The sequence below is a fragment of the Vigna angularis genome, chromosome 5 (genome assembly GCF_016808095.1).
Source record: "Vigna angularis cultivar LongXiaoDou No.4 chromosome 5, ASM1680809v1, whole genome shotgun sequence".
In the NCBI taxonomy this organism is placed as follows: Eukaryota; Viridiplantae; Streptophyta; class Magnoliopsida; order Fabales; family Fabaceae; genus Vigna; species Vigna angularis.
In genome coordinates this window covers 39,433,002-39,451,022 of record NC_068974.1, presented here as the reverse complement: position 1 = coordinate 39,451,022, position 18,021 = coordinate 39,433,002, and the positions used below count along the sequence as shown (strand labels likewise).

Here is an 18,021-nt window from a genome sequence, read left to right as displayed (position 1 = left end):
TACAAATTATAAACGGGAGGAGTTTTGTTATGAGGATATTCTTTTAATTTGTTTTTACTATGACTATATATACAATTCTATTTTAGCTTTCTCATCGCTATTTTGCTTTCCCATATGTTATAAATTAATTTAGAAAAAAATTTCTATTTTCTGTTCCAGTTATTTGGTTGAACTGGTTTACCTTTTTATTACATTAAATATAAATAATATGTGATACTTAGTTTTCTAATATTTCTATATTGCATTACTCATTTTATTAGTTTAATAATAAAATTTTAAAATATTGAAACTTATAAATAATATTTATTCATTTAAAAATATTTTTTAACTATTACATTAATTAACATAATGAAATATTATGTCTACTTAAAAATATTATAATCATTTGTTCTCCTTAAACTCAACTCTTCTTCTTAAAATCATAATCATCCAAAATTGAATTGAAACAATCAAACCTCTCTATAATGTCCCAACAGACTACAAGAGCCCTAAACCCTTAACTCTCAAATTCATTATTCCACTTCCTCCAAAATAACTCAAAACACTAATAATCCTCTTAACTTTCAACATATAGCTACTACGTCAGACTTTACTCATTAAACATCCTTAGTTGTAATCTCACAACACGTCTAAAGCAGTTCACACAACATTAGTTCACATGTTCACAGATGAATATTTCATCACATATCATTCCATACACTGAGAACTTAAAAAAAATGTAACCCAGACAGCACAATGATGCATAAATCAATCCATACACCTAACGTATAACAACTTATAAGAAAGTACCCTAGCTCCCCTTAGTCCACTTTAGAATTTCCTATTCCTTTCTTAAACTTTAGGCCATCCACTACTTTCTTATTCAGATTTCAACCATCACTGATACATTAATCCATCTCACACAATGCCACTCTGTTTCTCACCAACACTTCCCTCTCTTCTGACTTCTAACGTTTACTCATATACTAAACTGATTTCTCAATCCTTGCTACATTCATGCTTATCCAAAGCTTCTCTTAATCTAGCCTTTGAACTCAACTTTTTTTTTCTTTTTTTTTTTGTGAAACGTAAGATATTTGATCTCATAATTTTTTTCTGGAAACTTCTTAAAACATTACTTCTAAACACCAACATCTTCACTCATCCTTTGAAACCTAAACTCCGGTATTATATCTCCCTATCTTCGAAGGCTTTAACTAATTCTAACATCTTTCCTCAAACCTTCAGAATTAAGAAAGGAAATTCATCTCTGATAAGAGTCATGAGTGTGCACCCTCATCACTCCTATTAAGACGTTTTTCTATTCTCAAAACCTCTAGTTAAATACAATACTCTACTATCTAGACTTGGAGGAAATGGTAAATTATATCATTTAGACTCAATTCTTCACAGAGAAGACACGGTAGATCCACAACACACAGGTCATCCTAAGGACGAACTGCTCTGATACCATTAATGTAACATCCCCAAAATCTCACACTTGAAATTTCATATATTATATATTGTAACATTACATTTACGGTACATCCCGTAATTTCACACTTAAAAATTCATAATTGATATATGAATTTTACATATTTTACGCTCATATTTGCAAATTCTTAATCATAACTTGAGTTCTTCTACTTCTCCCTTCCTAGGCACTGAGTCAGACGACGTTTCTTCATCTGCTCTCTTATAACGAATTATACGATCATCGCACATACCCAAACACAAACAAGTAGGGGTGAGCTAGACATAAAAAGCATGCTATTCAACCTCACACGACATGCAAAAGTCATCATGCTTAGTTACATATAAAAGAATAATTTAAGCATACCATTTAAACCACGACTCAAACACTCACACGACTCATCCGGATTTGTATAACTGTCGAACTATTGGTCGTCTTTGCACTTGCATAGTTCAGTTGGCCCTCCCCAACACTAGCAAGGTAAATCCCCCAATCTGTCTATGTCTAAACTCAAAGACTGTAGACGAGGACCTCCCTCTACTCTCACCATTTACATTTCTCTTCTCTATTTGAGTATGAACAATGCTTTGAGTGTAGGGATAGACATACCAGGTCAAAGCTCCTATAGTTATACAAAACAACAACAACACCCCACACAACCACTTTCAGTCATCTCACCCTTAGATGTCCACTTCATACTCAAATACATCATTATAGTTCACAACCATGTTCAGATGCATAAATTCAAATCCAATAAAATAAAATAAAATACAATCATTACAATTATAATTCATAATTTTTGTATAAATGGTCCAAAAACAGAAATTAAGCAATATTGAGATCCCTAAGAAGATACGAAATTAATATCTCTAAATCTGTAACTCCGATTTCAAATCTGAACGGTCAAACTAATTCCCTATGTGTTAGAAACTACATATTAACATTTCAGGTTGATCCAACGGTTAACTAGATAGATATTGAGGTTTTACCGAGGTAACTCAGGGACAGAATTTTAAGTGGTTTTCGGTTATAATCAAAATGTGGAACAAATTCCTCTAAGCACAGACATCTAATTACAAATCTGAACGGTCAAGGTAATTTAATATGTCTTATGAACTACACACTAAAGTTTGGGCTCAATCTAACGGTAAATGAAATATATATGAAGTTTTTACTATGATAACTTAAGGACAAAAATATAGTGTTCATCAGATATTTCAAACTTTCAAAATTACTTTCTCACAACATAGACTTCGAATTACAAATCCAATCGGTCAAAGTGTAGTAATATATCCTAAGAATCATATATCCAATTTTCAGGTTGATCTAACGGTCAAATAGGTCAGAATCTATATTTTACCGAGAGAACTCAGTAACAGAACTGTAGGGGTAATTAATTTACTTAAACATGCAGGATTTATTTCTCTAAGTAGAGACTTCTAATTGATGATCCGAACGGTCAAACTTAAGAAATGGGTCTTAGGATTCATATATTAATTTTTTAGCTAAATCCAATGGTAAAAACAATTAAAAGGGAAGTTTTACCATAGTAATTCGAAAATAAGAAAATTATAATCATGAAAACTAAATTTATACAAATGAATAGATAACTACCATTACCAAAATTTTAACATATTCATAACTCATATTCATGATCATAACAAGTATAAAAATCATATATAAGAAGGATTAGCTCCCCTACCTCAATTCCAGACTTAATCTCGTGCTTAGAAATTGTTCCCCGAAAACTTCCAGAATTTCCCCTTTGTAACTAGAATTTCCTTCAACTCTTTTCTCTCAAAATTTTTCTAAATTTTTGGTGCAAGTTTTTAGCCTTCCCATGCTTGCAATTTATAGTCCAAAAATTTTACTATTCATCATTTTTTTAATATTATTTATTATTTTAATTTCACCACTTACATAATGGATTCACCACTTACATAATGGATTCTTTAATAATGACTTCACATTTTATAAACTTATTATATTTTCCATTCACAAAGAAAAAATATTAAATTTATCATCTGTTTCTTTATTTACCAAACGCTTGCTTAAAAAATATATGTAATTTTTTTAAAATTTACTTAGATTCGTTAAAAAATATATCGTTAACAAATATGATAATTTGATAATCTAACAAGTTTTTTATTAAAAATATTTATTGTTTTAATTGATATTTTATAATTAATTATCAATTTATATTTTTTAAAAACAAGATGACTCGATAGTCAAAATAAACAAGATGAGGAGGCTAAATATAAACTTTTTACTCGATCAACATAAAAATGTATAATAAAAATTCAATTAAAAATAACTAAATTTATTAAAAGCTTAATTAAACTTAAATAATATATATATTTACTAAATTTGTAATGGGAATTGGGTACACTCGTAAATTTTTATTGATCACGGGTCTTCATCCTTCCCAATTAAAAATGGGGAAGAAGCCAAATTTACTAATATAAAAGTAGGACTATAAATTAAAATAGTGAAACAACCAAAATTTGATTAAAATAGAGTCAAAGTGACAGAGAAACCATGCTTTTTACTTAAACAACTTGCAATCAATACGTTAGACATGACTTTTGGAATCGCAAATATATAAAACAATCATAAATTCCTAAAAAACTGCAAATATTTAACATTCAATACAAGAGAAATGCGTCAAAGGTAGAGCTTAGTAACTTTAGATCCAATCCTCTTTCAAGCCAACGAGACTTCATAATATAAAACATATTCTATAAAACTTAATTGTCTTTAGAATGACAATTATACATACAAATAAAAAATCATACAGATTTTATAAAAATTCAGTAAAAAAATTAATTCACTAAAATTTGTATGATTTGTAAATTTTAATGATTTTATTTTTTACTTTGTTCTTAAAATTTCAGTTAAATATCATTTGACTTTATTGTATTCTTAAAACAATTTAGACTTAAAAAATATATTTCATGTCTTTGAAATACAATGCAAAAGGACCAGTAAAGGACTTTTTTATATAAAAAAAGAAGAAGTAACCGGAACGTAACGAAGAGTTCATTGATTCCATAGTTAAACACTAAATTTCTAATGAGTTTTTGTATCTTATTTTTGAGTATGATATATCAGTGATGAGAAATTGTTAGGATATACATTTAATAATTTGATCCAAGCAGGAGGGCAACGTGTATTTAAAGCATATAAGACAAAGGTTGGAGCGCTGTGTTAGCAATTTGAATATGTTGTAATGTCATAAATGTTAATATTTTAAGGCAAATGGGTAGAAAGTGCAATGCACATGGCAGGAAGGTGTCACGCTCCTCACATGCACTTCAAAAGTTGTCATGGTTCACGCAAAGTCATTGGACCAACCAATAAAATATTAATTTTCTTCTTTTTATGCTACTACCAGCTACACAGTATTGTTTTTTATGCTGCATTCTCTATTTTATTGTACCCACTTTTCATAGTATGTGTTATGCGATTGCAAGCTACACACTACTGCTTTTTCTGGTGCCTTGTTACCATCATCAATCACAAAACCCAGTATCCAAATCTACACTCTCGTCCACGCTGTAATGGCAGACAGTGTAGTTTCCTTTGTTTTAGATCACTTAGCCCAGCTTGCCGCACGCGAAGCTAACTTGCTGTATGGCGTGGAGGACAGAGTCCAGTCTCTCCAGTACGAACTTCAAATGATCAAAGACCTCCTCAATACCACAAAGAGAAAGAAGGGAATGGAATGTACTGTATTGAACCAAATCAGAGATGTGGCCAACTTGGCCGAGGATGTCATCGACACTTTCGTAGCAAAAGTTGTCATTTACAAGAGGAGAACCATTCTGGGGAGGATGCTCCATGGCTTTGGTCAAGCAAGGTTGATCCACCACGTAGCCAAAAAAATAGACAAGATCAAAACCACTCTCAATGAGATACGCGACAACAAGGACAAATATGATGCTTTCAAAGAAACCAATAATCAATCTGAAGCAGAAGAGGCGGAGGAGAAGGAAAGGTTGCAATCGTTGCACAAGCTAAGAAAAGACGTGGAGGAAGAAGATGTGGTTGGCTTTGTCCAGGTCTCCACGGATGTGGTCATGCGACTCCAGGAAGGTGGTTCAAATCGTAAAGTTGTCTCTATCGTTGGCATGGGGGGATTGGGGAAGACCACCCTTGCCCGAAAGGTCTATAATAGCGACCAGGTGAAGAACCACTTCGATTGTCGTGCGTGGGTTTATGTCTCAAACGAGTGCAGAGTTAGGGAGCTTTTGCTTGGCCTTCTTAAGCATTTGATGCCAAGTTTTGAACAACCACGCAGAGGCAACAAGAGAGGTAAGAAAAACGCCGAAGACGTTAACAGCCCGAGTGAGGAGGAGCTGAAGAAACAGGTGTTGAACTGCTTGGAGAGTAAAAAGTATCTTGTGGTGGTAGATGACTTGTGGAAAAGGCAGGATTGGGATGAGGTGCAAGATGCTTTTCCGGACAACAACAGAGGCAGCAGAATATTGATAACTAGTCGTTTGAAAGAGGTGGCCTTGCATGCTGGTGATGATGTTCCTCATGATCTTCGGTTCCTGAGCGAAGAAGAAAGTTGGGAGTTGTTTTGCAGGAAAGTGTTTAAGGGTGAAAACTGCCCTTCTGACTTGGAGACCCTGGGAAAGCAGATGGTTCAAAGTTGTCGTGGTTTGCCGCTCTCCGTCATTGTTTTAGCAGGGATGCTAGCCAAGAAGGAAAAGTCACATAGAGAATGGTCTAAAGTGGTAGGTCATGTTAACTGGTATCTCACTCGAGATGAAACCCAAGTGAAGGATATAGTTCTCAAACTCAGCTACGAGAACTTGCCAAGAGCATTAAAACCATGTTTTCTCTATCTTGGGTTATTTCCTGAAGATTTTGAAATACCTGTTATGTCATTATTGCAAAAATGGGTTGCAGAGGGTTTTATACAAGATACAGGAAATAGAGACCCAGATGATGTTGCGGAAGACTACTTGTACGAGCTCATCGATCGCAGTTTGGTCCAGGTAGTAAGAGTGAAGTTGAATGGAGGTTTGGCGACGTGTCAGGTTCATGATCTTCTTCGAGATCTTTGTATATCAGAGAGCAAAGAGGACAACATGTTTGAAGTTTGTACAGACAACAATGTTGTAATCCCTACCAAACCTCGTAGACTATCCATTCAGAGTGATATGAGTCACTACATTTCTTCAAGCAACAATGACCATTCATGTATTCGTTCCCTGTTTTTCTTTGGGCCAGAGTATGGTGTTTATGGGAGAGAGTGGAAATGGCTTTTGGACGACTTCAAATTGGTTCGAGTGTTAGAGTTTGGACCTAACAGCTGCGAAAAGATCCCTTCCAATTTAGGGAACTTCATCCACTTAAGGTACTTAAGAATAGACTCAATGTATGTTACATCTGTTCCAGATTCAATACTCAACCTTTGGAATCTACAAACCATAGACCTGGGTTTTTGGGAGAGTGAAAGTCCAATTTCTTTCCCTGTTCAAATGCGGAAACTCAAACATTTAAGGCATTTGAATACATCAAGGTCTCTCAAACTGCGAGGAAGATGTTCAGAATTAGATGAGAAGATGTGGAATCTTCAGACCATTTCTCCCCTTATACTCAATAAGCAAGCAACATCTTTACTAAAGAAAGGAACATTTCCCAATATTAGGAGGATGAATTTGTGCCTGAAGGCTGATGAGTATAAAGGTGAATTTCCCAATTTATTGCCGAACCTACAACAATTAAGGCATTTGAATAAATTGATTATTGATAATGTTGGGGACCTTCTAACCTCTGAGGTCATATTTCCCCCAAACATTACAGAGTTATCCTTGTTAAAGATTAAGTGCATCACTGATAAGGGGTTTAATGATCTGGGAAATCACTCCAAAATCAAAATTTTGAGACTTTCGGGAGATGAATATGCCTATCCATCCCGGGATTCCGTTGACATACATTGTGTGGATGACAGCTTCCCACAGCTGGAAGTATTGGAAATTAAATATTTGCCACTTGGAAAGTGGGAATTAGGCAATGGTGCAATGCGAAGGCTTCAAACTGTGTTTATCCACCGTTGTCCACTATTAGATACTCTTCCAAGTAAATTTTGTTCTTTGAATGGATTGAGAAAAGTGCAAATAACGGAATCTCGCACGGGACAAATCGCTCACATCTTACGAATTTTAGAAACAAATAATGGAGTCAAAGTCATTACAGAGAATCCTCCACCTATAGATAAGAGTGATTGGATTATAAATATTTACTAGAAGTTTGAGATGTATTATACAGTTGATTATTTATTTTATGGTTGTATTTTACATAGAGTAAATAAAATGTAACAAGTGAAATATGAATAATATCTTAATTTTACCCTTTTAAATTTAAATAATAATTAGCAATATTTATATTTTTAAAATATTGAAAGGTTTTCTAAAAATTAATTTAAATAAAAGACATTAAATAAATGTTTTTTAACATAATAGGAACATATAAGACAAGTAAAGTTTTATCATTCATATATTCATTTTCATTTATATTTTTTACCTAATAAATTTCTTTTATTAATGTACGTACTTGTATCTAGGATTATACCTATTTATTTATTATTTTACATATTAACTAATTTTGTTTATAAAATATAAAAATCAAAATAAGATAAACATAATATTATTAATGATTCGATGGATTCACAATTTTTTTCATTATCGAATATTAAAAATGTATCATAATACTATAAATAAAATAAAACACTACATGATTATGTTATGGTAAAATAATAGATTATGCAAATCGAAATAAAGCCATGTAGTCTTGTTTTATGAGTACAAATCGAAATAAAACCAGCAAGGAATCACATTAGAACTGTTACATTCATAACAATAATTTATTTCCAAACATGGAATTTTAAAACCAGAATCAATAACGAAACACAGTTGAGATTATCATCCTTCACTCGTTCATAGAGAGAGATCAGAAGTTAAAAGTTGGCAAAGTTCTTTTCTTTCAAACTTTCCACGGTCTCTTTAAGACTCACTTCTAAAGGAATAAATTCAAGCCCCAATGATTTTGCCTTTTCTTTGGAAACCTGAAATGTTGGTACATAGGGCTTATCGTCTGCAGACCTACACAAACACAAAAATGCCATTACAAAAATAAAACATTGATTACTTTATGTTAGATAATTACAAGCATTTAAGGAGTTACAGAAATGATTAAACTTACTTTTCTGGAATCTGATATGTTGGGTATAGATCTTTCAAAATCTTGGCGAGTTCGGAGAAATGTGCCACTCTCTCAACTAAACAATATCTTCCACTTGCAGAAGCAATCTCATAAGCCTGGATATGAGCGTTTGCAACATCCTTCACATTGATCCATCCGTAAGTACTATTTGGAAAAGTTTCTGAACCTGCGTCAATCAATTCAAAACTATACTTTCTGAAAATATATAACAAGTCTTAGCCAGAAACTTAAATATATACTATAAATTAGCATTTTCTTGTGATGATGCAGGACTTTCAACCATATATTGCACAATGATTTTGTTTCCAATTTCAATTTCACTAGCAATAAATTTTATGCACATAGGAACTGATAATAGAATTTGCATAACATCATTGAATGAATGAACCAAAATTACCATCTATTAGGTTTAAAATTGTAGCAGCACTAGTGTTTAGCTCTGCTTGCAACAGTGGCCCGACAACCATTGCTGGGTTAACAGAAACTAAGTCAAGGTTGTTCTCTTTGGAAAATTTCCAGGCAGCTTCCTCAGCCAATGTCTTTGAAAGTAGGTACCACAACTGACAGCACAAACAGCAAATGGCAGCAAAGTTAACCAGATTGTTAATACAGTACACTGATTGCTTTATTACTTTTCTGTTCATCGAACAAATACATTTTAGCAGCACATCTGGTTCGATAGTTATTGTCTAGTGATTACATGATTGAAAGTACTACGCTGTTATCAAATTCTTCACACTGAGCACAACACATGGAAGTTCATCAATCAAAGACGTCTCTAACATAAGGAACAAACAATTATGCAGCTAGCTAGCATTTGCGGTAGTAAAGGCAACATTGAAAATTTGAGTTATTCAATTCCAACTTTTGAATTAGAATATAACACATACCTTCAATTCCCTACAATAATCTGAATTTGAAAACCATGTTTCATCAACTACAACTTCCGGAGTTTTAGGCCTTTCATTATATGCAACAGCAGCCACTGAAGAGGTTAAAACGACTCGTTTCACAGATGATGATTTCGCACATGATTTAAGAACATTTAGAGTTCCTTTCACTGCAGGGTCAATCAGTTCAGCCTGAATTCATGGAAAAAAAAAACACAAGATAATTAAATTAAATAAACAAAACATTTGACACGATGAAATAACACCACATTCAATTATTAATTTACGAACAAAAGCATATGAATATAGTAAACCTGTGGGTCTTTGACGTTGTTGAAAAAGGGAGAAGCAGTGTGGAAAACTCCATCGCAACCATCAACAATAGAGTCAAAGGAATTTTCACTCAAAAGATCGGCCTTTAACAGGTGCAGTCTCTCCTCTGCACCTTCAAGTTTAAGCAAATGTTCTACCTTTCGAAGATTATCTGCAAAACCCAGATAAATAAATTGTTAAAGAAATAGACTTTAGACCTGATCTTATTTATGGTCGAGATGGAACTTCCAATATAATGAATAAATTGAAAGAAAGAGAAATTGGTGAAAGAAGAGAAAGAAGAAACTGACTTGGGTTGCGAACAGTGGCTCTGACGGTGTAACCACGTTGAAGAAGGAACTTCACAATCCATGAAGCAATGTACCCTGAAGCACCAGTCACACACACCAACTTTCCCTCACTACTCATGCTTCCTTCCACTCATTCTACTCATCTTCTATCTCCCTATATATAGATTTCTTCAAATTTTATTAGTAAAAATATAAGAGGACTGAATATATTTATTAAATATATAACTTTTATGTTTATTTGAAAACGTAAATGTTATTTTATTAAAAAGTGTTTTATATCATTTGTAAGATTGTTTGAATTTTCAAATGTAAGTATCAAATTTAAGTCTTAATTACATGTAATAAGGAGACAAATCACATTCGTACTCTCTCAAATATTAAGTAATTGATATAATAATTTAAATAGAATATCTACATATTATTGTTTCAATTTAAAAATAAAGTATTATTATATATTCATTCATGTCACTTCAAATTTTTTCTGTTAATATGGAGAAGGGTTGAAGGAATATTCTACGTACATATATTTATTTATTATCAATCCTCTCTTTAGATTTCCTTAAAGTTGGAGAAGAGGACAAGAGCATAGAAGAAAAAAATATTTAAGAGGAAAGTGAAAGTTGGATTACTGAATTAAATAAATATATTAAAAATTTTATTTTTTTCATTTTACTTTTTCTTCTATTTATTATTCTCTCCTTTAAATAAAAATATAATTTTAAATTTGATATATAGTATGACATTTGAATAAAAATATGAATGTTACAAAGTTTAGTCGTTAAGCTTAGAATATAGATGGCTGCTATAATTGAATATGATTACACATGACGAGTGCGCTTACATGTAATTGTTGTTTTGTTCTTAAATATAAAATTCGTTAATTTAAAATTTGGTATAGTGATCCATAATAATTCATTTTATATTATAAAGTACAATTATTAGGTATGAGATAGTTTATAATATTATGACAACATTATTATTACCTTGCCCACTACCATTAAACTATTTACTATACAAAATAGCTTTTGTTTCTATTTTTTTATTTCTCATTCACACCCAAACTTTGACCTCTTTATTGTCACTGTGTTTTAGCTCAGTCAAATTTTAAATTTATTATTAATTTTTTATAAAGATTCAGATAAAATGCAGATATTAAACAAAAGTATACCGTTTCTTTTTTAACTCCTTTTCAGATTCTTTTTTTTCCTACACTGTTGTTAACATTAAAAATATTATTAAGAGTTAAAATTGAGTTTAAAGTTTTATATTGAATAAAAATAAAATAGATTAATAGTAAAAATTCATAAATTTACTATTTTAAAGTTTTGAATTGAAAATAGTATTTATTAGTAACGAATCTTTCGTATGTTTTCTCTTATAAAAAAAACTTTAAAGTAGTGTTTAGTTGTTCATATTAATAATAGATTTGAGAGGGATAATAACTAATATATAAGAAAAATAACTCATAATATTACTGTATTAAGTTTTCGTTGGAAATAATGTTCATAAATAAAAAATATAAAAGATGTTGAACTTTAAAATTGAAATAAAAAAGATAAAGATATTTTTATAATTTATCACATATTCTTTTATTATAAGCTAATATTCCATCAAGGTTAAACGTATGTGAAAATAAGCAACATAGGTGATTTTTTTTTTTAAATAGCCATAAAGTAACACTAAGAAAACACAAGTATAAAGAATAAACTAATTATGAGAGTCTTATAAGAAATTTTATAAATAAAAATTTACTTGCATAAATAAATTTATAGTTAGAATCAAATTTATTAACTTATTTTATCAATAAATTTTAAAATTTTAACAAAAAAAATATTAATAATGAATAAGTAAGTAAACTTCTGGAGTAACTTAACCTATATTATTAATATTACTAGTTTTTGAAGAAGATAACATGAATTAGAACTTATAAGATCCATTAAAATAATTATCTTAATAATAAATAGTAATAATTTCTTTATTATTATTAATAGTAATAATTTTTTATGGGTAAAAAGGTGATGAATAGAGTTATATAAAAGAAAATTAATAATTAAAATAAAGAATTGTGGTAGGTTAGATGATAGTTATCTTTGTGATAGGAGAAACATGGATTCTATAGGATTATTTTTATGGAAGGATTTCCACCACAAAATGCAATGAACTTTTGATGATTCATGCAACCAAAATGACTTTCACCAACCAATTATCATATTAAGCCAATTCAATTTATGTGGCTGAAATTATAATAAGAAAAAAAGAGGAAAAGTGGGTCTCTTTCACTTCCAATTTATAGACAAATCTTTCTTTGAAAATTTTGACATTGACCTCACTTTTCTTCTTTATAATTTCAACCACCATTGATTGTATTTTGTGGGGAAAATCTTTCTATAAAATAATCTTATAAAAATATAAAATAACCTTATAGAAATGTGCTCATCAAAGTTTGAATTCATGGTCTTGTTATCACAATTTCTTATTTTATTTAACTCTATTCATCAATTTTTTACTTATAAAAATTTATTACTACTAATAATAAAACATAAGTAGAAATCAAATATAAATATTTTGATACATATAATTTTTTTATATTTTGATGTGTGAGTAAATGTAATTGCATTCATGTCTTAGTTTAGGTCATTTGCATGCATAATTGCATTCATTGAAGGATTTAGTCATGGATTATCTTTGTTTCGGATCATACATTGGCATTTTGTGTTTTTATTGTAGATTGATGATTTTAAGTGTCAAAATCACAATTTGGGAAGAATTGATGTACAAGATACCAAGATGAAACCAGAGAGTTCAACAACCAAGCTGTGAACAGTCTCACAACCTGTGGATGTTGCTTCTAAATGGAGTTGCAAAACAGAAAGTTCAACAACTGTGCTGTGAAAGTTCCTACAACCTGTGGAGTAATCTGTGGATTCACGTAAGAAAACAGAATTAAAGCAGAGAAGAACACAGGCAGAGTGGGAAGTTTTCCATGGGCTGTGAAAGTTTCCAGGAGCAGTTATTGAGCAGTTATTGATCTCTTTTATGACTGATTTAAAGAGATTAAATTAAAGGAAAATTGGAGGAAGTTAGGGAAAAGGAAAACCACTCTCCTAAAAAGGAGGAATTGGTGGAAATGAGGGGAGAGGAATGAAAACACGTGGAAGGGGGAGACAAAAAGGGATTGACGTACAACAAAGGGCTTCTTCTTCATCTTCTTCTTGGAGCTTTTGGCTGCAACTTTTTGCGGAACTTTTTGCTTTTTGATTTTTCTTTTCCATTATGCAGAACTAAATTTCCTTTTGTTAGTGGATTGATGTAGTGCTTTGGATTATATTTTCTGAACCTTTTTCAATTGATGTTAAGTTCATTTTAATTATCCCAGTGTTCTATTTATGTTTTAATGTCTATTCTATGAGCAGTTTCACAGTTGGGAGATTGGGAATTGCTTGCGTTTATAAATAGAACATATTAGATACTGTCACAATTGGGAAATTGGGCAGGACTAGTTAGTTTGAATTGAGATATGATTGTTTTTCATGATCTTGTTGAATTTGTAATTGGCCTATCACATAAATATAAATATGTTTCATTTTCATCGTTACTTTATGGAGGAACTTAACCCATGTTATTAATATTACTAATTTTTGAAAAAGATAACATGAACTACAGCTCAACCAACTTCTTTTCTTTTAAACATTCAACTGTCACCTTAAGGCTCTCTTCCAAGGAAATAAACTCAATTCCCAAGCTCTTTGCCTTTTCTTTGGAAACCTGAAATGTTGGCATAAATGGCTCATCATCTTCACACCTGATACAATTGATAAGAAAGTCAAAAAATATAATTTTGATTAATTTAAGAGTAAGTGAAAAATATTACATTAAATAAAAATGAAAAAAAATAATAATATATAAAAAAATAAACTTACAAATATTTAATTTTAAAATTTTGTGTTGAAAATAATATTAAGTTTCTTGCATAAACAATTTAATCCATAGAAATGTTCAGTCTCCCAATTTCATATGAGTAGTAAATTTCTCAACAATTTCTCACAATATTCACCATAAACATAGCTTAATAAAGTTTAAATTTTACATACGTAAATTACTCATAAATGAATTGAGTAAGAATACTATGACATACATTAATATTCATTTGAATACTTGACAAAGATAAAATAATTTTATTTTATAATATTTCAAAAAAAAAGTCAAAAAATAAAAAAAAATAGTATAATGTCAAAATATTATGTGTGTCAAAGTATATTTTTTAAATTAATTATGTATAACTTAAGTAATGATATTAAAAGTCAAACAAATTGCTATACATGTCAATTCTTAACTAAATGACATTAATTTCTGAGACGTAAACTTACTTGTCTGCAATCTTCAAAGTTGGGTACATCTGACCTAAAATTTTAACAATTTCAGAGAAGTGTGCAACTCTTTCAACCAGACAATATCTTCCACTGGCTGAATCACTCTCATATGCTTGAACATGTGCATCTGCAACATCTTTCACATTGACCCACCCAAAACTGAAATTTGGAAACGTTTCTGAACCTGCATCAACCAAGTGAAAGATTTATTGTTTTGGGAAAATCTGCAGAGCTAAAAGACTTGAATGGTTCAGAAGATAAACATCACCATTGATTAGCTTTAAAATTGAGGAAGAACTTCCGTTCATTTCTTGTTGCAGCAGAGGCCCTATGGTCATTGCTGGGTTAATAACAACCAACTTAATGTCTTGTTCGTCCAAAAATTTTCTGGCAGCATCCTCAGCCAAAGTCTTTGATAATGCATACCATCTCTGAAAATGTTTAACACTCAAAAATAAGAAAATTGCGAAAAAACAAATGTTAAGAAATGAAACTTTCAACATATCACCTCACACCATAATATGTAGATTTCATGCATTAAACGGTTTAATAGCAGTTTATTAACGAATGAAACAATATATCAAATTTTTGAAAATTTCACCTCAATTAGAAATAAGATTAATTTATATTATATAAATAAGTGTAAATCTCACTTACAAACTGATTTTGTGAATTTTCGTTGTTAAACTTAAAATTTATTTCTTAACATGATATTAGAGTCTATTCTAACAAGATGGCATATCAATCTATTTGTTATCAAAGAACTAATTAAAGTTCACTTATTAACACAAACAAACAACAAATGTTAAGAAATAGAACTTTCAATCCACCTTCTCACATAGGTATATAGATCTCATCCATGGAACTATACACATAAAGTGAGATTTTGATCCATTTACGTATTTTAAGTTAATCTTCTCCTATATATGTAAGACTTTGTGACAACAAAAGACAAATGGCAATTGCTAAGAAAGAAGAATAGCGCACACCTCATTTTCCCTTAAGATGTTTGGATCTGAAAACCAAGTTTCATCAAGTACAACCTCGGGAGCTCGAGGCCTTCCATTGTACAAAACCGCAGCAAAAGAAGAAGTTAAAACAATTCGTTTCACTGATGTCGATTACATGATTTAACAACGTTAAGAGTTCCTTTAACAGCTGGATCAATCAACTCTTTCTGAAATAAACAAAAACAAAAACAACGTTTCAAACTGAATCATCACAAAACCAATCAGATATAGATCATCCCCATTCAACAAAACTCAGTCTTTTTCTGAATTTTCCGAACTACAAAACCATCTGATGAAAACGTGCATTACTGGTATTTCAAAGTGAATAATAAAATGAACCTGTGGGTCGTTGACTACGAACTGAACCCGTGAAGCAGTGTGAAAAACACCATAACAACCCTCAAAAGCAGAGTCAAATGATCCTTCTTCAAGAAGATCTGCCTTATAGAGATGTAACCTTTCCTTTGCTCCATCAAGTTTCAGCAAGTGATCAACCTTTTCATGATTAGCTGCATAGATCAATAAGCACAAGATCAATCATCCATATATATATATGGTTGATCCAAGGTGAAAGAGGAGCTGACCTGGGTTACGAACAGTGGCTCTGACAGTGTAACCACGTTGGAGAAGGAATTTGACGATCCATGAAGCAATGAAACCAGAAGCACCAGTCACACACACCACTTTTTCTATGTTGCTGCTCATCTTCTCTTCCTTGATCAAACACCTTGCTTTCAACTTATGTCTCGTTATTTTCTACTTAAAGAGATTTCATATCATCCATCAGTAAAAAAACACATACTTTAGATCTATCTTATATAGTTTCAATAAAAACCCTTGTAATAAATCTTTACTACAAAACTGGGTTATTTTTCTGAGTCAAAAATCGATTCTTTCATTCATTTTTCTAATTTTCAAAATAAACAAAGAACCCTGATTCGTCAACATGGCATACTTTATTCAACAAATTAAAAGTGACTTGCTTTTTAACAAACATTTTCAGTACCATTTGAATGCTGACTATTTGATTTTTAGATTATGATATATTAATATTTTTTTATAATAATGTTTTAACAATAGATAGATATTACTATTTTATTACTCCGTTTGAATTTATTTTTACCACACCAGGATATTGTAAAAAATTTATCAAAAAAAAATTGTTAAAAAAATATTTTTCTTGATTTTTTTCCTTTTTATCTTGCAAAATACATAGATATGAACTGCCCTATTAAACTACTGACGCCATTGCAGTGGGCACAATTTTAAATTCAATATTAAATGTGCATTTCAAAAAGTCTTAAATGCTCAAAGTCGTTTCAAAATAAAATTTAAAATCCTATTGAGAATTTATTTTCTTCTTATTTCGGTATTTAAGGGTCTGTTTCAGATATCTTGAGGGTCATCTTTGAATTTTTCCTTTTCTGAGAATAGTTATGTTCTCTTGGACTTTTAGAAGCTTACGTTTCTTCATGGATCTATGGATTTCTTTTCTTGGATGCTGCTTTTGTTATTTTGATGTGTAACAAAACTTTACTTTTTCGTTGAGATTCAGTAGATTACTTGGGATTTTACAAGGGCTTGATTGGATTGTTATTAAAATCTAGTCCTTTTATTATTATTTTCGACTTCATTATTATATATATATATATATATATATATATATATATATATATATATATATATATATATATATATATATATATATATATATATATATAAACACGTGAAACGCACGTATATCCAATTTTATATTACAATTATAAAAAAATAGTTATTTTAATTATTATTAAAATAAAAATACTATTAAATTTAAAAAAAAATACCTTTTAAAAATAATTATAACATATAGATACAAAATTTAAAGAATTATATATTTAATAAAATAATTTATATTATTAAGAACAAAAGTAATGAAATATGCACATCAAAAAGCCAATCAATCCATATCTACTGGTGACCACACATGACTTAAGAGTATGGTCACAAAAAATAATAAAATTATTATTATTATAATTTTGTAAATAAATTTAAATGATTTTTACAATTTTATTATAAGTAATTTTATTCTGTTAGTTATTATAGTTTAAAAGAATAGTTAAATTTTAGGGGGAAAAACAGTTGATTTAAAAAAAAATCATTTAAAAGATAAATTTGGTAAAATAATTATTTTAATTTAAAAATAATAATAAAAATTATAAAATTGAAAACAAAATCTATACACGAAAAATCTCTTTATATATATATATATATATATATATATATATATATATATATATATATATATATATTATTTTAATTCTTATTATTTTAACAAATTATTAATGGATATAAGTGGATTTTGAAAAATATTTTAATGTCAAAATATTTTTATGTGTAACATCCTAAATATAATATAAATACTATAATAGAGTCATTACATAATCAATAAAGTAAACC

The 18,021-nt window shown here is 30.1% G+C and overlaps 2 protein-coding genes and 1 pseudogene across 2 annotated transcripts; 1 reads left to right on the top strand and 2 right to left on the bottom strand.

Annotated features, from left to right (window-relative positions):
* Positions 1 to 4,832: 4,832 nt before the first annotated feature.
* Positions 4,833 to 7,805, top strand: LOC108338801 (disease resistance protein RPP13). Its single transcript, XM_017575832.2, has one exon. The coding sequence runs from the start codon at positions 5,014 to 5,016 to the stop codon at positions 7,711 to 7,713; it is 2,700 nt and encodes an 899-aa protein (XP_017431321.1). The 5' UTR covers positions 4,833 to 5,013; the 3' UTR covers positions 7,714 to 7,805.
* A 476-nt stretch (positions 7,806 to 8,281) lies between these two features.
* Positions 8,282 to 10,356, bottom strand: LOC108340734 (phenylacetaldehyde reductase). Its single transcript, XM_017578283.2, has 6 exons — positions 10,203 to 10,356; positions 9,894 to 10,063; positions 9,580 to 9,771; positions 9,087 to 9,249; positions 8,669 to 8,855; positions 8,282 to 8,568 (listed from the first exon to the last, which is right to left on the bottom strand). Exons 1-6 carry the CDS (start codon positions 10,318 to 10,320, stop codon positions 8,424 to 8,426), a joined length of 975 nt encoding a protein of 324 aa, XP_017433772.1. The 5' UTR covers positions 10,321 to 10,356; the 3' UTR covers positions 8,282 to 8,423.
* A 3,361-nt stretch (positions 10,357 to 13,717) lies between these two features.
* LOC108340735 (phenylacetaldehyde reductase-like) lies at positions 13,718 to 16,378 on the bottom strand (annotated as a pseudogene).
* Positions 16,379 to 18,021: the final 1,643 nt, after the last annotated feature.